The 24372-nt window shown below is 37.2% G+C and overlaps 3 protein-coding genes across 5 annotated transcripts; 2 read left to right on the plus strand and 1 right to left on the minus strand.

The window, feature by feature from the left end:
* Window positions 1–207: 207 nt before the first annotated feature.
* On the plus strand, window positions 208–3715 carry LOC117304842 (40S ribosomal protein S20-like). Its single transcript, XM_033789459.1, has 4 exons — window positions 208–331; window positions 1223–1325; window positions 1579–1778; window positions 3526–3715. Exons 1-4 carry the CDS (start codon window positions 329–331, stop codon window positions 3580–3582), a joined length of 363 nt encoding a protein of 120 aa, XP_033645350.1. The 5' UTR covers window positions 208–328; the 3' UTR covers window positions 3583–3715.
* Window positions 3716–5110: 1395 nt separating this feature from the next.
* LOC117304841 (homeobox-containing protein 1-like) lies at window positions 5111–10327 on the minus strand. Of its 2 annotated transcripts, none has more exons than XM_033789458.1 (6): window positions 10237–10327; window positions 8933–9359; window positions 8210–8412; window positions 7210–7455; window positions 6479–6586; window positions 5111–5558 (listed from the first exon to the last, which is right to left on the minus strand). In XM_033789458.1, the coding sequence occupies exons 2-6, from the start codon at window positions 9349–9351 to the stop codon at window positions 5209–5211; spliced, it is 1326 nt and encodes a 441-aa protein (XP_033645349.1). In that variant the 5' UTR covers window positions 9352–9359; window positions 10237–10327; the 3' UTR covers window positions 5111–5208. The 2 variants fall into 2 exon arrangements, with proteins under 2 accessions (XP_033645349.1, XP_033645348.1); XM_033789457.1 differs by lacking the exon at window positions 10237–10327 and adding an exon at window positions 9939–10035.
* Window positions 10328–10567: 240 nt separating this feature from the next.
* Window positions 10568–22958, plus strand: LOC117304343 (uridine-cytidine kinase-like 1). Of its 2 annotated transcripts, XM_033788740.1 has the most exons (17): window positions 10568–10811; window positions 11702–11901; window positions 12465–12571; window positions 13039–13164; window positions 13878–13922; window positions 14313–14384; window positions 14699–14888; window positions 14993–15054; window positions 15566–15582; window positions 16345–16443; window positions 16819–16912; window positions 17310–17369; window positions 17967–17987; window positions 21449–21571; window positions 21879–22044; window positions 22572–22670; window positions 22797–22958. In XM_033788740.1, the coding sequence occupies exons 1-17, from the start codon at window positions 10771–10773 to the stop codon at window positions 22832–22834; spliced, it is 1560 nt and encodes a 519-aa protein (XP_033644631.1). In that variant the 5' UTR covers window positions 10568–10770; the 3' UTR covers window positions 22835–22958. The 2 variants fall into 2 exon arrangements, with proteins under 2 accessions (XP_033644631.1, XP_033644632.1); XM_033788741.1 differs by lacking the exon at window positions 17967–17987 and having other exon boundaries at window positions 10569–10811.
* The last annotated feature ends 1414 nt before the right edge of the window (window positions 22959–24372 follow it).

Genomic DNA, 24372 nt, shown 5'->3' on the forward strand with positions numbered 1-24372 from the left:
TTAAAAAAGTAACTATTCAAAGTGAAAAATGAAACACATTCATCATATTTTGATGTTCATCAGGCTAACAAGTATAGTCAACAAACTTAAATCCAAGCTAAGAAGAGTATTTTAATCCCCAATTTCACAATTCTATATTTAGCTGGTAACCATTTTGAAGACGATCGTTTACTTAGGGACATGGTACCAGTTAACGCATTGGATATTAGGAATCGGTCTTTTTGCCCGCTGATCTCTTGGCAGTAGCATATTTCTAAGCCGCTGGCTCACCGCTGTTCAATTTCTGTCAAATTTCAGGCATTGATTAAGTCGGCTAGCACTCGAAACCATGGTAAGGCATTAACGTTATTAGAGTGACTGGAAATGTTTTGAAATGATGTGTGTATATGGTGAAAAAGTGTGATTTATAACAGTAAACGTTTTCTTTATTTGTTGGCAATGGCCGCATGCAGTAAGTATGCATGTGTTTGATATACAGTGGTCGCTTGAGGGCGCACTCCAATTGCTATTCGGAACAACCAATTAGATTTGCTTTTTCCAAAAGTTATCATAGGCCGTGTCCGAAACGACGACTTCGGCTACAGCTACGTCTAGATCAGCGCGTCTACCAGTGTTAAAGAATAGGCAGACGCGCGCGATCTAGCCGTAGCTGTAGCCGAAGTCGCCGTTTCGGACACGGCCTTAGTCTGGTATTGAAGCAACTCAACAAACATTTTGACTTATTGTATTTGTAATGAATTAATTATTAGTTTTTGCATGGTTTGTTTAATCATTAATGACTTTTTTTAGTCTGACTGAGTTTTCCTCATTTATTTTTGGAAACTTAAATTTATTATTATTTAAGTAGCATATCAACTCACAGCTGAACTGGCATGATTTTTGTAGGCATTCACTCAGTTTCACTGACCGACACCTTACATTACCAGGCCTGTATGCTTCAGTTTTGAAAAGGGCATGGACACCTACATGACCATGGAATTTTATCCTTGCCTTGGTAAAGAAGGGCACTCTATATATGAGGAAATTTTAAATTTCTACTGGAGCATTTCAAGGGCACCAAGGCAATGACTAGGGGACATGGAGGCAATCGCCTTTGTTTGTTGCCTTCGTGGAGTATCAGACCTGCATTACATGCCATTGATTTCCCAATCATACCCCTATGAAATTTGTAATTAAACTTCTAATTAATGGTAACATCTGGAATTGTTTTCTTACCTTTTAGTCACACTTCAAGGAACCAGGTAAGGGAGGACCCGCGGAGGAGTCTACAGCTCATCGTATCCGCATCACCCTGACCAGCCGTAATGTCAAGAATTTAGAGAAGGGTGAGTATAGACCATACGTCAATCCACCTGTCTGATTTTATTGAAATGCCTAGGCCAAAAGGCAGGTAAGGAAAAAGGGGCATAGTAATATTCATGGGGGATAAGACATATACATTAGGCCTGGGCGAATTATATGAATATCCGGTTAATGGCGAGTAGGTTTTCCTATCCGTTTTTCTTAACCGGATAACAGATGCTTTTGTCAAGATTTTTAAGAGATGCTTTTAAACATTTCAACTGTTTTTCATTTTAGTGTGTGCTGATCTGAAGCGTGGTGCTCAGGACAAAAACCTAGACGTCAAAGGACCAGTTCGCATGCCTACAAAGACTCTGCGTATCACAACCCGTAAGACACCCTGTGGTGAAGGGTCCAAGACATGGGACAGATTCCAGATGCGCATCCACAAGCGTCTCATTGATCTTCAGAGTCCGTCTGAGATCGTCAAGCAGATCGTATCCTTTTTCAAATCACAACACAACTTGTTTTCTGAACACTCATGAATACAGGGCTCGAATTTCACGCTGGACCGCAGGCCCGAGGCCAGTGATTTTAGCTTCGGTGCAGTAAACTTTATGCCGAACAAGTCCGGCAGTCTTGTGTTTTTTTTATGCATACTAATATAGTTACTATTACAAATAATTATATGAAATATATTATCTTTCATTAAAAAATGTATTTCAATCTCATTTAAAATAAAAGTTTTTGTTTTACTTGTCGTCAAATCAGTGTTCTGAGCACGCCTGCGGAACGTCAATCCGTCCTTTTTTCACGTGCATCATGCTGCATACAAGTTTTCCATTCAGTTTACTCATGCCCACACCTTGTACATCTAGTCTCAAACATTTATGTTTATGCACCCGGGGAGTGAGCGAGCGGGGACGAGGGAGTGATGTGTTGGTACCCGGAGCGGCGGCAAACCTTAGTACAGCGATGTTTGTTAACCACTGACCATGTGTAAAGTCTGATACCTTACAAAGGAGTGTTGAATTTGCATTAAGAAGGTCTGGTTGCAATACCACACATCCCTGTGTTGCATGGATTAAAAGTAAGGTCTTGTTGCCAACATCTTGCTAAGTATGGCTACCAACAGTGATGAGCTTCTGACTACTGCTGTCAAATTTTTGGTCAATCTTTTTATGGCGATCTTTTTATGGATGCTGCACGTTGCAGTGTTTTGTTGGTGATTTGCCTGTCAAATCGGATTTTTTTTTTTTTTTGAGGCGGCGAGAATGACGTGAAGTTGGTATATGGAACTTTATTGATTGGGTTTCACAGCAAAAAAAAAGCCTCCTAAGGGATGAAAAGGCCTGCTGTTCTATCATGTTAACTTTTTTTTTTTGTAATAAAATTTTGGTCTTGTAAAAATCTTCCGGTCCAGTAAAAATTCTGAGCAATAAGCCCTGCGTTGTTGTGGATTTTTTCCCCAAATTCGAGCCCTGGTATAGGGATCAGCCATAAGTTTAAACAATTTCAAGTTGTCCTTCCCCTGACATCCCACTCTTCCGCATCTTATGAAGTATGAACAAGTCTTTGTTCATATTATAATTATAATAACAAGTTCTTATGAAGGTCATTTCACACAACCACGAGCTGCCTCGGCGTTCCAGTGGCTCTTTTGTATAAAATTTCAACCTCTACCCTCCCAGAAACCATTTATACCCCTGGGTGAAGAGAAGCAATTATAGTAAAGCATCTTGCTTAAGGACACAAGTGTCGTGGCAGGGATCCGAACCAACACTCCTATGCTCATAAGAAATGCATCGTGATAAAAAACATTGACAAGAGTTGGGCCATATCTATAGTTTCTACAAAAAAATATAAATAGGCAAGTTTCCTTTAAAAAAAAACCTGGTAAAAATAAAAATGGGTTGCTCATCGATGTGAGAAAGTCTGACCTATAGGTTCTTTCAAAATTTGAATGCAAACGTTTGAGCTGCATCTTATTCAGTGTCTTGGGATGTTAGAAAGTAATTTATTTGTCTCCCTATTCATTGTTAACCCTTTGCTTTTTTCTTTGTGACTCTCTCTCTTCATGTGTTTTCACTTCACTGCTTATGTTAAACTTAGTTACCTGCGCATGTTTGTTGTGTTGTCTATTTGCTTTCAAGAAGGACTATGCTAGGTATGAAATCTCAGGCAATTAACGATTTTGCAAAATTTATTATCAAAGATTATTTCTCCTTGACCTACTTCTCCCAGACCTCAATCAGCATTGAACCAGGAGTGGAGGTTGAAGTAACCATCGCCGACGCTTAAACTCTATGCTCACAATTCAAACCATGAGATTTTGTAATCCATTGGTAGATCTAATGTATGACTTGGTAAAATGACATGAGCTTTCATATGAAGTTACAATAAAGTCACATTCAGCTGTGAAGTGAAAAGGAAACATTCTTGTTCTGTTGTCTTTATTACATTTTGTTTTGGGGAGCGTAAGACCTTAATACCTCAGAGTAAGCCTCAAGTATTTACCCAAGATTTGAAGGAACTCAGGCTGAAATGTGCAAGCCTGGAATTTACCTTAGACAGGAAAAGGCCATTTTCATTTTGAAAAGGGCACTCCAATAGGAGACTTTCCAACGCTAGGTGGCAGCAGACATACCGGGTAAATTTCCATTGTTTACGTAGTTCTGAACATGCGCATAATTCTGAGAACAATAGATTTACCCGGTAAGTCTGCTGCCCTCTATCGTCCCAGAAAGTCTCCCATTGGAAAATCTTGAAGTCTGTGGGTAACTTTTGAAGGGGCTCAAAGGCCAAGACCAGGGCATTGGAGGCCATCGCCTCGGGTGAAATTCCCAGCCTGCATGTGAATTATTTACCATTCCAGCAAACTTTTGATGCAACAATAGATCTATGCAGACAATGACCATGGCAATCAACGAATAACACACACATATTAAGCAGAAATGACACCCATGAAAGTTCCCCATCCAGCACTCTACAATATCTGGTATTACCTCAAAATAGTAAATGACTTGTTTTAATTCCATTAGAAACTTGCCCATACTGTTTTGGGTTTGCACAGAGACTTGACCCAAAGGTAATGTTTCCACTTTGCTCAGTAACAATGTGCTGGCTGGCTGGGTCCTTAAAATACTTTTTAGCAGACTGAGCAACTTAAGGATTCCACTAAATCACAAAACTCCACACAACGATTAATTTAACTTGTCTAATAAAATGGGTATTTTTATTTATTTATTTGTTTACATATCAAGCTTTAAATGGGCAAGATGCTTTTGTAAAAAAAAAAAAGTAGACTTTTGAATCGCAAGACTGCTGACCTATTGATCCCTTGCATGGCGCACAGCACACCTTTCCTGTCCCCCATATTGGGCGTCAAAATGAACTAGAAGAATTTAAGCACAAAATGGTGGAAATTGACACATTTTTGCAGAGGTGCCTCCAACATCTGCAAGGGGTCAATTGGTAAATCTTCTTCAGACGTCCATATCAACTGTGATAAAAAAAATGTGTTTCTTTGAATGCTGACGACGCTCTCTTTATTTTAAGTCGATGAGAACATGTCATAGAATCAAATCAGATCGATTTAAAAAGTCAAGTAACAAAAAGCATGGTTTACGTTTTAAAATAATTCTTTGCTTCGGTAATTTTTAAAAACAATAAGTTCAACAAGTCAATGTTGTCTGCTGTATATTATTGAAACCTTGGCCCAATTTCATTGAGCTGCTTAAGCAGAAAATATTACTCAACAATTTTCTCCTGGGCAGAAATAAGCAGGATTCCACTAAAATATTGTCATTTCACATGGTGTTTTGGGTGGTAACCTTATTTTGGTAAGCATAATTGTGTTGTGCTTAGTTACTTGTTGTGCTTCATTAGCTTTATGATATTGGGCCATGCTGCTAGAATATGTTAGATCTAGGTTGCTTTTGCCATGCCACTCTCCTCTACAGCTTCAATAAGGGTATAAATAGTGTTCATTCCATCATAATGGGCTTTCCCCTCATCTCTCTCTCTCCTTTGGACTTTGCAGTCTTCCTCCATAATACCACCCCCCTGAACTTCCTCCACGGCTTGCTGGTCCTCCACCTGCTGCTGCTCATCACCCATTCGTAAAACAACCACATGGTCCTGGGAGGAGGAGGGATCATCTGATTGGTTTGTCTCCCCAGAGTGTACCTCAATGATGTGAAGATTTGAAGAGTTCATTTGGCCATACTTGGTCTTATCGCTAATATTTGAAGGTGCACAGTTATCCTCCATACTATCTGAAAGGATTGAATTATAAAGAACTACTTTAGCTTGCAGGGAACGATTTCATCCAAACATTTAGACTGAAAAGTTTTGTGCACACTGAATGCTATTAATATTGAGTTGCAAATGATGATTCTTAAAGGCAGTGGACACTATTGGTAATTACTCAAAATAATTATTAGCATAAAACCTTACTTGGTAACGAGTAATGGGGAGAGGTTGGTAGTGTAAAACATTGTGAGAAACGGCTTCCTCTGAAGTGGAGTAGTTTTCGAGAAAGAAGTAATTTTCCACGAATTTGATTTCGAGACCTGAAGTTTAGAACTTGAGGTCTCGAAATCAACCATCTAACCGCACACAACTTCGTGTGACAAGGGTGTTTTTTCTTTCATTATTATCTCGCAACTTCAACGACCAATTGAGCTCAGATTTTCACAGGTTTGTTATTTTATGCATATGTTGACATACACCAAATGAGGAGACTGGTCTTTGACAATTACCAATAGTGTCCACTGTCTTTAAGTAGCAAGTGATACATTTTGTGTAGCATTTTGCTTTGCTATGTAAGGGAAATCGTTCCCTGGCTTGTATCAAAAAAGATTAAAATGTCACATAATGAATAATGGGGAACTTTCAAGGACACTAGTTCACTGCAGACTTGGGCCGTATCTGAATAGGTGGATGCAGCTACGGCTATGACTGTTGCCAAGGGGGTTGCTAAGGGTGTGTTATAATTCAACACACAATAAATGATTTGGAAATCTAGCCGTAGCCGCAGCTTCAGATATGCTTTAAGTTTTAGATGTGAGGGGACCTCACATAGTGTCCCAAGTGGGATTCAAAAGGCAAAAGGTGAGGATGCCAACCCAACCCGCCTTTTTAAGGTGGGTAGGGCTCAACTTGGTTGATCTAAATCTCAACACATTTCACTTGCCTATTCTCTGACCAAGCCTCTTCCGTCTGTTGTTGTCTTTACGTCTGTTTGCAAACCAGTTGTAGACTTTTGATGAAGTCACCCACTTGCAGTCTGGGACTGTCTCTCCTAAGATCAGGGAAAAGAATGCAAAGGTACAATAACAATGTCTCTCGAAAAGACCAACCCTTTTGAACTGGGTTTTTATACCCAGTTCCATCTATAACTCCAAATTTGAATGTTTTTTTTCTTTAAGAGACAAAACAACTTTCCTTCATAAATCACATCTCCAAAAGATGCAACGTTACAAGTGCTAAGTGTAGCAAGACAGATACTGATGCATAAAGTATTTTTCACCAGGGCCATACATGTAGTAGAAAAGAGCAGAATACCTGTGAAAATTTGTATGTGCGACATGGCAGTTTGGCCGGTAACCTTGTTCTAGTAACATAATTTTTATGCTTAAGCAGTTCTCAAAAAGCTAAAACACACTGACATTATCCAAAACGATTTTGATCAACAGCAGATACTGTGACACATATCTATTTTTCCTTCTACTTTTTCACAAAGTAATCCTTTCGTCTCAATAGCAGCTTCATAAAATTGAACTCAAACCTGCGCTCAACTTCATAAAGCCTGCATAAAGTACAGAAAGAAGAGTGTTAAGCAGTGCCGAACCAAAACTCACATTCGTAAGTGATAGCTTCTATGAAATTTGACCCCCAAAAATGGATAATTCCTCGTAAGTGTACCTGATTGCTGATGTTCACTGTTGCATGCCTCGGTTATCTTCTCTCGTTCATAATCATTGGGATAAGGATTCCGATTAAAGTAGCTTTCTAGAATTCGACTGTGGTTGTCTCTCCATGTGAAACGTTCTCTTCGCTTGAAGGTTGGCAAGTAGTTATCACCATTGGGGCTGTGGTACATGTGTGACTGGTCAGTTGGTCTTAAAGGAGGTGATGTATCGTTCATTCGGTTAAGAGCCTGATCTTGATCTGTATTATAAAAAAGTGTAGTTTGGTTATTCCTCTCTGATCGTTTCAAAATGTGTACACTGAAGAGTGCAGATATTTGTTTGACTAAAAGAAGGAGATTATTCAGAGTATGATGGCAGTAACTGTAAAATTTCAACAATTTAGACTAGAAAGCAAAATTATTTCAAAACCTAAAAATAAAAACAATCATTTTTTTAATGTTATTTTGAAGTTTCTTCTTCTCTCTAAGGACACTGACAATAACACTGTAAACACAAACAGATGGAAATCAGTCCATCCACTAAAACGTTGCATGCCTGGACATTGTAGCAGTTTCAAATGCATTCATCATGAAAAGCTGTTTGAGGTTGCTATTTTTTCAGAAAAGTTTTACACAAACAAAACAATTAGTTTCTTTCTTTTCCTTTTATTTATTTTGGATGTGAAGCAAAGGACTCTCAGAAAAGTGAACTTAATCACTGTATTAGCCAAGAACCAAATGGAGAGAAGACAAGAAGTTTTAGATTATGGAGGAAAACCCCAGAGAATTATTCCAGGGAAAATCCATGCAGTCGGTAGGGACTGAAAACACCCTCCACATAGTGCCCCCCGGCACGATTCAAACCGAGTCCTAGAGGTGGAGGGGGAGGAATGATACCACTACGTCAACCCAAACAAATTCTTCAAACACAAACCTAGCTGCGATAATCGTAACCCTCCATTCTCCCGACCGTCAGCAGGAAGAAGGATTACAATTATCGCAACTAACACAAACCTAGCTGTTCGATTTCATTCTTCTTGCCAAGGTACCATCGATAGAGAAGCGACTGAGTTGAACGTTTCATCATGAAGCCATGGATGAGGAATGACGAGATGTAACTTTGACTGATGCCTGTTGCCATGGAGATCTGTGTTTGTGACAGTCTGTATTTGGTCAGGAATGAGCGGATTTCAGCTTTGATTGCCATGGGGCCACGGCTGGAAATGAAAAGGGTGTTATAAATGTTAAAAATATTTATCATGAAAGTTTGGAAAGAGTTATTGTAGTCAAAAGATAGCAGACTACAATATGAAGAAGCAAGAACCAAAAGTCACATTTCCAGTGGTGGAATCACTTTGAGTTTACAAGGAGAATCTTCTATCCACATTATTTTAAATGCCAAGGAGAATCTTCTATCCACATTATTTTACATGCCTCACCATTACTACTTTATATGTTGCAGTGTACTTCTAGCAGCAGTTTGTTATTACTCTTTTAAGATCTTTAAACTGCAATAGTATGTTTTTCCCCAAGTCTCATTGAAAAAATGTCATGAAAAAAGTAATGCTGAGGATAGTAGATGAAGAAATCAATGTAAGACACTGGAAGAATGTTACAAGACATGCCAGAAAAGACCCTAAGAATGAAGATCTGTATCCTTTTTCAATTAAGGGACTGTGTTGTCACATTCTGACACCATCTCATTTTTCAAACAAAAGACAAAACAAATCTGACAACCTAAACAAGTTTTCCACTTCAGCATCGGAAACATTCTTGAAGTTCTCAACACCACAGATGACTTCCTGGGACATTCCTTGAAGAATTCCTCCCTGAATATCTTCCCCAGCTTCGCAGTCTACATCATGTATCCTCCCTCCTCCTCCAGCTCCTCTCAGTCCTCCCGAGACTTGAACAGGGGATGAGTGATGCTGTGGTACCAATGGAGGTGATGTGTAGTTACTGGAATGATCCCCTTGGCCTTGGGAGCTCATTACAGGTGGACTTGAGGACTGGAACTCTGCATCCATCTTGGTCATGGAGTCCAAGGCATGAACGATGTCCTGCTTTGTAAGACCTGTTCTAAGGAGGCGGTGGAGGAGGGAGATTTGCTCGATGGTGTAGCGTGGCTCGGAGGAGACTTTCCCTGGCATGGCCATGATTACAACTGCAAATGGACAGGCAAAAAAAAACACATTAAATAACTTTTAATAACATATAAAAAATGAAGCAGACAACATAAGGACATAATTTATCGAGATCATAGTTGACATAATTATTTAATGTTAAGAAATGGAACAGTGAAACTCTTTGGCTTTTTATTTAGTAATAAATATGTCATTTTTTAAATATAAACAACAGGTACAAATTGATTCCGTCTTAAAGTTTATTGATTGTAAAGTTCATACCAGACCCAAATCTCCAGAAAAATATATCCATCTGAAACGCCTTAGTATCATCATAAGCAGATAAGAATAGATTAGATTAGATTTTTATTCATCAAGCAAGCCCACCATGAAAATCACTTTCTCGATTTGCACATTAAAATACAGTTCATAGACATGAATAGATTCATACTCATAAAAATCATAGACATTAATAGTAAAGAAAATATAATTTGTCTTTGAAGCTAGAACTAGAACTAGTAGAAGACTCCGCCGAGAGCCCTGCCGACTCATAATATGCAAAAGTGTTCTCAAATAAAAGGTTAATTTTACTTAATAATATCTCGTTGACCATATTTTACCAATCTGATTGCATGATCAGGTGTTTCTTTCTCCAAATCGGTACATTTGCCATCGAATTCCAATGTCACGTTTCCACCACACGTGTGTTCAGCAAAACTCGACTTCAACAACAACAACTCTCAGTTTAGTGTTGGTTAAGTAATGTTATACTTATAAACCCCAAACTAGTTTATCGCAGACTGTTTTCTTCACGTAAATGTTAGCTTTATTTTACACAGATATATCATTTGAAGGAAAATAAACACAAGAATAGCTCGAAGTAAAGTATGTAGTGTATTTGCTTTTAGTCATACTTACCTTTGAACTGCAATAAAGTGGTTAAAAGCAGGATTTTCCCGCTATAGTTATTGTCGTTTAACAAAACGAAATGGTGACCGATTATGTTAATGGTTCCCCACCCGTTTTTGGTTTAATCCGATCGTGTCTGGTACCCTAATCATTCAACACGATTGCTTCACATTGGCACACATCACGTTTTGGACAACCGACTATTTTTGTTAAACGATAATAAAAATTACACCCCTTCATAAAAATAGTTGATTCTATTATATTTTGTATAACATACTTTTGTTTGCTCTTAATTTAATATTTAACAATCTAAATAGTCAATACCGATTCCTTGTATTTATTTCATGTTTACAAAAACAGTTTCACACAATGTACGTGAGTTTTATTTTCTACTTTAAATTCTTCAGGTATATTCCATTTTTATTGAGGGGGATTTCAAATGTGATAATCGATATCTTTTGAAGTCATGGCGGACAGCAGCAGCACAAGTGTTGATTTTTGCCGCAAAGATCGGGCCTGAACAATCACCAAAAACACGAAATTATGAACGTAGACAGGCCACGATCCGGTAGTTCGCAGAGCAGGTAGGCAGGAAGGATACATGTCTTTCATTTAGGATGTCAGTTGATGCTAAACTAAGTTATTTACCATAATTATTAACATGAAATTATTATTTATTATTATTTACTTACTTTTTGATATTTTTATCATTAAATTACAATAATTACATTAACAATTAAATCACGGTTATTAATGATTAAATAAAATATTCTTAATTTCCATAGCATATAGGTTATAGCACTGCAGTAGCATTAATTCATAAAATATATTAATTATTATTAGTTAATCATTATTAATGTTTAAATATTAAAACATTACATTGTTTAAATATTAAAACATTTGTTTGTTTGCTTTTATTAAAGTTTTATTTTATTAAAAAATTTAAGATGTTTTTTTTTAAATAAAAAATATTGTTAAAATGTTTTATATTGTACTAATCTTACAACAACAATTTGTTGTTGTAATTCATGTTATTGTTAATTTGTTAAAAAATGTATTTGATAATATTAAATATACCGTTATTGAATTGATTGAATGATAATGTTGGGTGCGAACTTGGTCAATTTGCACGATCTATTGAAAGATCTATTGTTTGCATAGCAAATGGTCGATCATGCAACAATCTGTCGATCGTGCAACGAACATCTTTGGTTTGCGGGTGCGCGATCAACTGATCGTGCTACAAGTATTTTTTCCGCGATCAAATAATAGGCCGGAATGGCTTTGCGCGATTGGTTGATTAGCAGAATTGAACCATTCCTGCACAATTGTTAAAATAGAACAAAACAAAAGGAGCAAAAAGGCAAAAAATAAATCATTTAAATAGTGCAATATCACTTGGAGTTAGAAATCAGCTTAGTTATCTTGCTTCAATCATGCTTAGTTGTTAGTCTTCACTTGTTGTTTACTACAGTGCCAGCAGTACTGACGACACGTTTGATAGTAGTATAGGATCTTCACCAAATTCTCCTTCCAAAACACGCCAGAGAGCAACATCAACTGGAACAATGCCTGTTAACGTATTGAAGACCACTAAAAACAAAACAATCTACACGGCTGGTCGACCTCCATGGTATGACAGTCATGGGTCACTCAAGGAGGCGTTTGTGATTGGTAGGTTAATCCTAATAGATCTTTATCACGGCGTGGCCATCTTGATTTTACTCAATTCCAACTCATTGTAACCAAACTGAGGCTAGACGAAATAATAGTCTGGTGCCATGTTTGCGCAATGAATGTTAGCATTCATTACTGTTATTGGAACTGGGGAACGTGACCAAGATGGTGACGTTAATGGTGATGGTAATAAACCCCTTGCAATATGATGTCACTTGTATGTAAGCTTGAACAGTGCCCTCACTTGAGGTCAAGTAGATACCTATCAATGGCTGAGAGTTGTGCATGGCATGTATGTGCACGACCTAGCACCTTTCTATTGTTTGACCTCAACTGTAGAATTTCTGACAATGCTTCCATTATAGTAGAGGTTGAAAGACCAGACCAGTTCAAAATTGTTTACCCATAAATCAATATGTATTCAAAACATTTAACCCTGTTCCTTTTTCATCATAGCCTAGGCTTTGTAAATCTATACATCAGTCTGCTATTTTTTAAGATAGAAAAATGTATTCGCTTGCAACAAGAAAATGTATTCTGACTTCTTTTGTTTCTGCTAGGTTTATGTGGTGGAAGTGCCTCAGGTAAAACAACAGTAGCCAATAGAATAATTGAAGCTCTTGATGTTCCATGGGTCAGCCTGCTGTCATTAGACTCATTTTACAAGGTATTGACTATTTGTCCTCATTCTGTGAATCAACGGTTTAAATACCAAAACAGAAAATCTTGAAAAGGGTATTTATATGACAGATGAAGCAGAATGTTAAAAGTTACAAACACAGTGTGTCCGACAGGGACTTCTCTGGCCAACACAAATTTATGGTGTTACTACCAAAGTCCGCAAACAACAGTGCTAACTACTCCTGGGGCTGAAACAGGGTTACCCCCTTCGCAGCTAGGAGCCTGGCTGATAAAGCAAAATGCAATACATTCCCAAATTTTTATGATGCAATTATGGTTTGTACCTTGTTCAAGGGCACAAGTGTCAAGACTGGGATTCAAACCCTTATTCTGCTGCTGAGAACACCATAGCTTGGGTCCGATGAACTAGACCGCTTTTCCAGGACACGCCACAAAGTTTCAAGATCTACCTACAGCCATAATTGCTTTTAATTCCTTGATACATTTTGGCAGGTGCTGAATGAAGAACAACACAAACAAGCTGCTGAAAATGAGTACAACTTTGACCATCCTGATGCTTTTGATTACGACCTGCTCATACAGACACTCAAGAACCTCAAAGAAGGGAAATGTGTTGAGGTAATACACTTAAGAAATGTTGGCCTTGCACAAGCCGCTCCTCTGTCTCACATAGGGACTTGGATTTCTAAAGCATATCTTTTAAAGGGTTTTGATTTTGTTAAATTGTTCATGCTTGTATTACAAAACGCAGTGCTTTTTTAAAGAATGTTATTTATGTACTCCAAGTGAACACACACAGGGATTGTTTGTTTATCTTGCAAAGGGGTTGGGAACAATCTGGTTGGGAATGAATCAGAAATGAGATAGTTCAGACTTTTATCTGATTTCACATTTGTAAAAGTCTACCTGGTAACTGAGATACTGTATCTTTCTCCAAATTAAATAAGTCAGGTTCTTTAAAGTTCCTTTGAATCTATAACTCCAGGGGTTATCAAAAGGTGGAATTTCCATCATTTCAATAAGACTTGAGGTATGGCGGATGCAATAAGAGTGCACTGTTTAGTTTGGGTGTGTACACACAAATTTACCCAAACCTAAATAGTGTTGAAGCACTGTGTCCGCCATATCTTAAAAAGGCTTATGTACCTCCGTAGATCTGGATCCCAGTTTCAGGCTTTTTTTGTCAGCAATGACTCTCATCCTTGATGTTTGTATCATTCTAACATGGAGTTGCACTAGTAGAGAGAGGGGTGGTGGTTCCGGAAAATAACTGTAGATTCTTATTAATTTGTTCGACGTATTTTCTGTTGTCCTCTGTTGTTTTTTGACAGGTGCCTGTTTATGACTTCAATACTCATGCAAGGAGGAAGGAAACGGTAAGGGTCAAATTATAATAGCATGATATAGACCTTTATCACAGTGCAGCCATCTTGAATTTCTCCTATTGATATCAATGTTACCAAACCGAGGCTGGAAGAACAAACAAGATTGAGGCAGTATGATAAAGGTCTATAGGTGCCTTTCTTAAAGGTGCCTTTCTTAAAGGTATCATACATCCTTTGGAGATCAGATTTTGATATTTGATATAGGTAACCTATGAAACATTTAGTTTTACAGTGACAATTATAAAAAAAAGATGTTACTGCACTTTGCGCAATATAAATGTATTGTATTGTTGTTATTATTATTGTTGGATGATGAAAGATGTGTCATGCTAGGGGTTTTAGAGATGATATTAATTCCAGGTGTCGTTTTTTTTCTCACAGAAAATCCTGTATGGTGCAAATGTAATCATATTTGAAGGTATTCTGTCTTTTGCAAAGAAGCCTCTTCTGGATGTAAGTATTCAGTTACTTTTTCAAATGAAAGTGCTTATAAGTAAAATATTTTATCAAGTATTTGTCATGGTATTAGGCCAGTTACGAATTAAGTTGTATCTGTAGCTGTAGCCGCCAATTTGGTTGTGGCCTTTGACAGACTTGGTTTTTGAGAGAATTTATGTTTTTAGTTGACAACTGTCATGTGGATTTACTTGTCCAAGCATTTTTAGATTTGTGAGTCTGCCACCCAGAAAAATGTTTAGAGGAGGGTTTGGAGTATGATTTAATATACATATTGTAACAAAACTCCCTATATTTTCATGACTGTCTAGGTAATGGACCTGAAGATATTTGTAGACACAGATTCGGACATCCGCCTGGCCCGGCGCTTACGACGAGACATTAGCGAGAGAGGAAGGGACATAGAGGGCGTCTTGAAACAGTACAATAAATTTGTGAAGCCGGCATTTGAGCAGTTTATTGAGCCATCTATTCAGCATGCTGATATTGTGGTGCCAAGAGGTAAACTTGTCTGTAGTCTCTGCAAATAATTTTTAAAAAGTCAAATAGGTGTGCTTTAGCGGATTTATTTCAACTTTCGGTGTTTCATGAAATTTGATTTACAGGAGCAGAAAACGATGTTGCTATGGAGTTGATAGTTCAACACGTGGATGATCAACTAGAGAAGGTGTGTATGTTTGTAATGAAAATTTCTGTGAAAAAAATAGTGCAAAACTTGTGCAATCTTTTTTTAAACCTATTTTACTCCACTGCAGAAGGAAAGCCTCTTCACCAATTCTCCATGTCACTCTATCCTGAGTTGTCGGTTGTCAAGCAACACCCCACGAGTTATTAGTTCATCTCATTTTAAATAAGGCAGAAATATTTTCAAAGTTAAATTAGAAAAACCACCTACCGACATTTTACAAATTTCCAATCAAACAGTCGATCTTTTACTTGTATTTACCAGGAAAGTAACATTTCAGCCGTTTTGGGTTTCCCAGCTGTGCCTCAGAGAAATGAAAAACACAGTACGAAGAATTGCTTTGCCTGGCACTTTCCTCTATTTTTATGAACTGCATTTTCATGCCTGATTTGCTAATAGATAACTTTCAATACTATGGATTTTTCATTATGATTATACAAACTGTATCCTCAGTAAACAAGTTAACTTATGGAACTTTATTCTATTTTTACAGCGAGGTCTTATGTTTAGGTGAGTGTTGTGAATTCCATTTTATTTTTGTTAATTACTTGTACTGCTATGCAATAAAGAGTTATTATTAATTGCATACCTACCTATCTCCATGTCGATGCCCATTCAGTAATTAAAAACAAATATTTTTTTGCATTTCATTTCATTTCATGACATTTATTTCCTTTCCAATAAAATAACCGGACCTGTCAACAGGTCCTGTTGACAAAGAACAGTATTATTAGAAAATTGGAAATGGGGGCATAACCCAAAAAAACTTAGCTTATGGTAGGCATGCACAGACAAACAAAAACACAATGGACTAACATGAACGTTCACAAGTAGTCGTTCAAGGTTCCCTTAATTTCTCTGTGGGCATTTTCTATTGAAATTCCGCTGATGGTAATTACTTTTCTATTTTGTATCAATCTTAAAACAGTAATTTTGTTCTTGAATGGAAATGTAGATTTGTCTATCCCATTGCATTTTCTGCTGCTGCTCCAAACATATGGAACTCATTACCATCACATCTTTGCCATGGAACTACACTTAAAGAAACTATTTAAGTCTCGTTTATACCATAACACTTGACTGTTTTATTGACTATATTGGAACATCTTGAGTGTGGACTTTTTGTCGCATCTTCAATCTGTAGGTGCTTTGTTGCCTTAGGTAAAAGGCGCCTGATATAAGTATGTATGAATGTATGTATTGTCATAGTATGCTTGAAGTACCAAACAGATGTCAGTATTTAACATTTTGATGATTATTTCGTCCTGCTAGATCCAAGCTTTTAGCTGCCCATGTCAACCAACCCTTGCCAGATACTTTGTATGTTGTGGAAAACACAATCCAAGTTCAAGGCCTTCACACTTTCATCAGGTAGGTAAAAAACTTGTATTGTTTAGTTGAGTTTAAAAAAAAAAAAACAAGGAATACATTTGACAACAAAATTGGACAAAAACTCAGTGTAGTCCATCAACTTGATTCATAGGTTGTGCAAAATGTCGTTGTAAGTCTAGATACCCCCATGGAAGCACAACTGCACTTAAAGTAATGTTCGAGCAAGACTCTGCTAGGGTCGAAATGTCAGGCCATTTTTGCACGGAATAAAACAAATCAAAGTTAACGTCTTGTGTTTAAGACTTTAAATGATTAACACTTTATGGTTGCATGGGACAATAACTTTTCTTCAAATTAATAAATATTTTATGGAATTATATTAAAATACAATTTCTTCCACTTTGATTTTGACAGAAATAAAAACACATGTCGTGATGAGTTTATATTCTACTCGCAAAGGCTAACAAGAATCCTGATTGAAAGTGCATTGGCGCTGCTACCATTTGAGGTAAGAGATGAATTTACTTTTATATTTTATCTGCCAAAATATTCAGATATATTTTGAAACCTTTCAGCTGTGCTGTTTAGTTGATGGTTGCTTAACTTTGCAGTGGATGATTTTGAATGGTCGAGACCTACCTATAGCCATAAATGCTTTTAACTTCTTGATATCTGTTGACAGGTCCGGAATGAAGTTCCTCCTTGCCACTCACTGGCATAGTATTTTTTTTTCAATTCTGAATATTTGTATTTATTTTTAGTTTCTCAGTCTGTTCTATTATTAGTATTGTATCTTTTAAATCCTGTTAGTGTTTTGCAAGTGTGAAGTGTGATCAAATAAAGCAAAATAAATAATTGTGATAACAACTACTATTACATTGTTGTTACTTTCCCATGGTGATCAGGACTGTGTAGTGAACACACCCCAGAACACAACATACAAAGGCAGGAAATTCACAGGAAGAGTAAGTAAAACCTCTCAATTTTTTTGATTGATTGTTTAAGTATCTGGATTTCTCAATGCAAACTTTTCAACTTCAGCCATAATTGGATATTCCGCTTAAAGGCAGTGGACACTATTGGTACTCAAAATAATTATTATCATAAAACCTTACTTGATTAGGAGTAATGGGGAGAGGTTGATAGTATAACTTATTTCTAGTACATTAGCAGGGGCAACATTACTATATATACTAGTTATATAGTGCTTGTGCAAGCATCAAATTTCTTTCAAAACTGTGTTGAATGAGAATAATGTTTGTTAAGTTGGAAAGGGCAAGTGCTGAAAATTGCTTTAATAGAATGTCATAGTGTATTTTTTAATGTAAAGTGCAGGGTCATTATGACTTTGTAGGTACAATGTAAATGACAGTATTTCAAGAAAATTGTTGTGCTAAATAAAATTGAAAATTCCTAGGCACACAAAATTAAAGTTTTTTTATTTACTAGTGACAAGTTTTGCATGATAACCTTCACAAAGACCACATGACAAATTCTACCACGGAGTGTATTTTGAAATGAATACAGAAATCATGTGAATGTTTTTCCTTTTTTGATTCCAGTTGGATGGTGAGCTTTCACAGGTCAGTTAAACATTCATGCACGCTTTATTTGTAGCTTGCACTGATCTCTTCGGCCATGTTGGCAATCATGATCCTAAATAAGGGGACAGCCATCTTGGTGATCAAGGACCCAAACTGTGGGTCTGAATTACACCTTTTGTTGTAGGAAGCAGTCTATGAGGATGACCAATTGGATGTAATTTAATTGTTGACAAATGTTTTAAATTTCCGGAAAGGGTTAACAAAACTCATCACACAACCCAGCCCCAACATAAAAACTTATCAGAGACTGCCCCAGTTGCACTAATCATTCCTGGGTACCTTACTCTACAAGGAAACTTTGTGGATTAATTTAACTAATGCGTTGGGTAAGTGAGACTTTGCAGTGTACTGGTGTAACCAAATTGACATGTGCGTAATACCTCCATCTCGGATAATATTGTGTGCTTTGCAATGTTAATTCTGCTGTGTGGACTGAATGGGTAGTTGCAGATTTCTAAAGCAGTTTTTCTGTGGAGTTGTGTGTATTGCATTTTAACAAATCCTGAACTGATGGATTTCTTTCTCTCCATGTGCTGTTTGTTTTAAACATCCTGAACCAGTAGAAGATCAATATATCTTTTTAGTACCATGTTAACAGTGGTTTGTAAAAATGGATGGCAAGAAAATATTTTATAATGAAGTTTATTTATTTTCAATTTAATTTGTCCTTCTTTTTTTGATGAAGCTCATTTTATGTTTTGAAATGCTACCCCATGTAACCCTCAACAGTTACCGTTGTTTTCTATTAACACTTTCTGGTTAATCTTGTGTCTGGTGATCACCTTGTATACCTAAATGGACCATTAAGTTCACCATCCCACAACAGGTTTCTGGTCAAACGGCATGTCTGGTGCTTCCCAAATTCCTTGAGAACTCTGTGTCGTCATTTCGCCCAGCAAAATACACTGCTGCCCAGCACAGATTTTCCCCAGATAGCATTTCAGCAATGATGGCCCCCATATATCTAAACATGAACAATTTTGTTAAACCGCTTGCCGTTTGTGGACTAAATTGGATTTAGAGCTCACTACTAAAATTGGTCTGGCTACAACACTGATCAAGTGTACCCAAACTGAACACTCTAGGCACTTATGAGATGTTCCTACAATTTTGTATTCATGCCAACATTTAGATCACTTAGAGGCTTCATCATCCAGTCTGTTTGCCAATCAATCACAAACAGTAACAGGTGTTTTTATGTTGCTCTACTGCAGTGTTTGTTTAAATATACCCAATTAGGGAGTAAGCTCTTACTCATCAAATTTACATAAATTTTAATAATGTTATAATTCATTATGATAAAAGTGCATGCAGAGTAGATGCAGGTAATTTAGACCCAAGCAAAGTGTTTTCAAATGCTTTAAGAGAGTATGGCCTGAGCCTGAGATGTACATCATTTACAAATTTAAGACTTTCCTTTTGCTAAACTCTGCAGTGATTATTTTTCTGCCTGAATGACAGCAAAACTTTCTTGAAAAGCTTGCATGATGGCGTAGATTAGGTACTGGTTTTTTAGTTTGAGAATATACCATGTGGGTTTTCTCTCACTACTTGTAAGAAAATTGTTAATTAAGAAAAGTTAAATCGATAGATTTCAAAGAATCTTAAAGGCAGACATTTTAGTTCACCCTAACCCTTAGATACCTAGACACTCCCACCCAAAGTCTCTACAGGATCCAACCTCAATCCTCGAAACTGAACTGATCAGAGTTGTTAAGCATCCTGTCTGCTTTCATTGGGAAACGTTTGATCTGTTAAAGGGAGCCCCTACTTACTGGTACGCTTCTATGGACCATTCCGTCTTTCCACTAAGCTCCGCCCACCGCGCACGTGAGCAAGACACGTGTACGAGCACTCCCAATGACATTCTGCACGATTCTGTCGCGCGTGCCAAATATACGCGCACGCATGACCGAGTTTGTCCGACCACAATCATTGCTGTGATTGGTCACATGGGTGAACGCGTAAAGTTTGATTGACAGGCCGGATCGGTCCATTGTTCTTGTTGCTGAGAAAAGTAGCAGTGAGTGGGATGCCTGATATGTCCGAAAAGTCTCAAGAATTATGTACAAAGACTTTAAGTTTTACACATTTCTTGGAATGTATCTTGAGCAGAAAGAACATTCTCAGTCAATATAAAAATGGTTTAATCCAATCCTCCCTGATTCTGCTTGCTTTCGTTTACAACAGGTTTTTCATTAACTGCCCGTGTCCATGATTTGCTGTGTTTGAGGTTGTTAGTAAAATTGTTTTATTTGCGATTTACAACTGCTTTTTGTATTGACTTAATTTTTACTTTAAACCCATGTATACGTTATTGACAAAGTTTTTTTAAAAGTGATGTTATATTGGTATTATGTTTCTCGGGCCCGTAACCAGGGGGGCAAATATGAACGAAAAGTATATCCGTACATCAGAATTTTTGCTTGTGCGCATGCGTACTCCATGTTACTAGGCATTCTTCCCCTACACAACTATCGCAGATATGCAGCGCTTGCAAAATAACTGGAGCATAAAGATCCAAAGCGCAGAAAGCGACGGTAAACAGAGCCATGAAATTGGGGCCAGGATCCATTTGTTTGTGGACAGAGTATGATTTACACGACAAATACCAGAAACGGAAAGATATTAGTATCTTTGAACACAATTTGTTTTTAGAATTTTGAAATATTGAATTATGTACTGTTCCGTCTAAATTTTGGGGCAATGGAGGCAATTTCCGTCAGGCCCCTTAGTCATTGCCTTTGTGCCCTCTGAAGTGTTCCAGTGAACCTTAGATATCACTCATAGAGGTGCCCATAGCTTAGGAAAACCGCCCCTCCCTCACAAAGAACAACGTATCGGGCCTGACTATTTCTTTACACTGTAGTGTGTAGATTATTTCTTGCACATTTTGTGAAGTAAAAGCAAATCGTGTATTTGAGACTTTCACTCAATTTTGCACCATTGAATTTTAATTCCCTCACAGTGAGTGAGAATGTTTTTCCTGTGTGAGTATCACCTTTTTGCAAGCTTTTTGGTTTCTAAGGCAATAAATCAAATCCTTCCAAACATCCTTTGGGAGGAAAAAAAGTTCTCTGTTTCAGCACAGTCAATTAAATTGTCAAGCTCATCATTGTTTGACCAATATGTAATAGTTTTCTCATTATGTTCTACAAGACTATAACATATTCTTTGAAAAAATCATTGAAATATCTTTAAAATATCTTTACTATCGAAAAGAGAAACTAATTACACAAAGTCTGTCAAAACCAAAGACATAAAACAAGTAAAATATATTTTAATAGGATAATTTAAACCATGTAGTTTAGGTCAGATGTTAAATAAATGGTTCAAAATTTCAGTATACACTTTTCACCCATTGTAGAGTTAAGCATCGTCCTGGTTTATCCATTTCTTTGTATGGTACTAATTACTGTGATTTTTCATTGACATTCTAGCTTTGTGGAGTTTCAATATTGAGAGCTGGAGAAGTCATGGAGCCTGCCCTCTGTGAAGTCTGTAAAGACATCCGACTTGGCAAAATACTCATCCAGACAAATCTTGAAACAGAAGAACCAGAGGTAAGCTTTTACAACATCTTAGTTCAAGACTTGAGTTCTGTGTTCCATCGATGTAGAAAGATTTTTTGAACTGCATCAAGCCACCGGTACGACACTGCTCTAGAATTGCAAAGGTTGTGGGCTCGAATCCCACCCAAGTAACATGCCTGTGGTTTGTTTTACAGAACTCTGGAAAGTACTGAGTATGCAGTGCTAAACACACATCGGTGTGTATGGGTAAAACCAAAATTTAATTGGTCTCCCATGTTGTCCCTATCTTTTGTTCTCTCATGTAGTTTGTTTTCTTGTCTTCCATTTGTTAACACAGCTCCATTATTTGAGACTACCTAAGGAGATTGAAAAAGACCATGTCATCTTGATGGATGCTACCGTGGCAACAGGAGCAGCAGCCATGATGGCCATTAGGGTGTTACTTGACCATGATGTCCCTCAGCAAAACATCATGTTATTGTCTCTACTTATGGCAGAATCTGGTTAGTGTCTTATCTCCCACTCCAATCCATGAACAGTGTCCCTACAAGTTTTTTGGCTATGACATGACATTAATCACTACCCATGTGAATGAGTATGTATGTTTTCAGGAGAGTCACTTAAAAAAATTTTTGTCTCACTGAGACGAACAATTAGTTTTGTGAAATTGTTTACTAATTTTTCAAAAACTACAACACCTCAGGGAGTAACATTTTAAGGGAAGCTTTCTACCATCATTATCTTTAAACCATGTAAGTTTAATGTAAATAATCTGTGAACGTTTGTGTTTTGTGTCGTACAAAAAGTACCCAAAACCTTTAAATCCTTTACTGGTTGGCATACTGAAATGCTATCATCCATGTAGTTGCCTTCGTTTTCAGAATCCCAGAATATTTCTTGTTCTTATGACTCTCTCTCTCTCTCTCTCTAGTAGACATTGGTCTCCTCCTCAAATTGTAACCCGCCTGAATCCCTGGAACAGTATGGCTGGAACTAATTTGTCATTATTGTTTTTGTCCTAAATATTTAGGTGTACATACAGTTGCTTATGCCTTCCCCAAAGTCAAGATTGTAACAACAGCAGTTGACAAAGAAGTGAATGAGAACTTCCACATTATTCCTGGAATAGGTAAGTGTCTAAGTTCAATCAATCAATCAACCAATCAATTAATCTTGCACTAAATCATGTTGGCCCTGGGCTCCACAAATTAAATTAATTAAGATATGCTGACAAAAGTTTCTTGTTTTATCTCAGGTAACTTTGGAGACCGATACTTTGGTACTAGCACATAGCACTGGAAGGTCCACCAGGAGCGTGTTACATGAAGTTCTATTGGACCCGTCCCATGAAATATGCTAATCACTTTCACGCATGCATACAGACCCTGTTGGTTGGCAAACGCCATAGAGTTGTGCACTAAGCAGACGCGCAATCGCGTCTGCGTCACGCACCCATTAGCCGTGTACAAAACAGCGCGATGTTCCCTCATTTTGCCAACCAAAACGTTAGTGCGCACGCGCTATGTGCAATTTACATATTTCATGGGAAGGGTCTATTCCAACATTGTGCTTGGCTTGCAGCAAAGGTAGACAGTTTAAATACATCTCATGCACATGATGACACTGCAGTTGGGCGCCCCACTTAGTGGTCAGTAAGAGGGTGGACTTATTTAATTGGCACTTACTGTGTGCCACACATACTCATCAACCACCTCTAAGATGGTGTTAGGACGATATCATTTGTTTTCTTTGTAAGAATGGCCTCTGGTCAAATGACAATCTATATGGTCAGGTTAATGATGGGAGTGCCATGTTTGAAAACAAAATTTATATGAGGAAATTCTATTCTGACAAATTTTTAAGTAAGTTAGAACTTTATTTTAGATTTCATTTTACCATAGCTATGTTTGATAAGTATTCTATACCCAGTGAATATTGAAATAGTCTTATAGCCAGATGTTAACTTTTACTTTTGCTGCCGGACTGGTTTGTAAGAAAGACAATCTGAATAATAACAATCCACTCATATTTTTTAGTGTTCAAGTTGTTTATTGAAAGATCAGTGGTATAAAAAATAAATCAGGAATATAAATTGATATGATAAATTGATAGATGATCCAATACTCCTGTAAATACTTGTAAATAACATGATTTGACAAATCACATGATTTGACAAATCAACCACTTACTTATAAAATGATCCCCTTTACCACATTATCTTGTTTAGAAGCACTGAGCATGACAAATTATTTTGCTGAAATCCTTTAGCCTTTTTGCAATTATGTTTTTCTGTATAAATTTCTGACCAGGCACAGACATAGCAGGTTTTGTTAAAGTATTTTGGGAATATGAAGTTAACGAAAAGGAGCATTTTTGCTTCCTTGAGTTTTCTTTAAAAGAATAATCAGTGTACTACCACGTGTTAAATCAACCATGTATTGTATGAGCTTTTCGTAAGCAAAGGTCGCTATAGCCAAGGTCAAACTATGGAAAAACGCACTACTCAGTCTTCAGACCACAGTGCTGTTTCAACTTGTGATGTAATAGCAAGCAGTCTTTACTTGCTTGCTCCTTTTGAATCTACATAGACCTTATCGCAAGTACTCGGTGCGTCCGTGTTAGGCAAGGAATAAGGTGCATGCTGGAAAAGCTAGCGATTGATCACTAGCTAGACCAGCATGCACCTCATTCAACAGTTGGCGCTTGAGCAATGGGTATTATTTGCGAAAAAGGTCTTTGAAAGTTTCTTCTGTCAACACTGTACAATCCCTAAGATAATACAGCGCATTTACCCTATTTTTATTATCCATGAAAAACGATGAGCAAATAAA

Source organism: Asterias rubens, chromosome 21 (assembly GCF_902459465.1).
Source record: "Asterias rubens chromosome 21, eAstRub1.3, whole genome shotgun sequence".
Classification (NCBI taxonomy): domain Eukaryota; kingdom Metazoa; phylum Echinodermata; class Asteroidea; order Forcipulatida; family Asteriidae; genus Asterias; species Asterias rubens.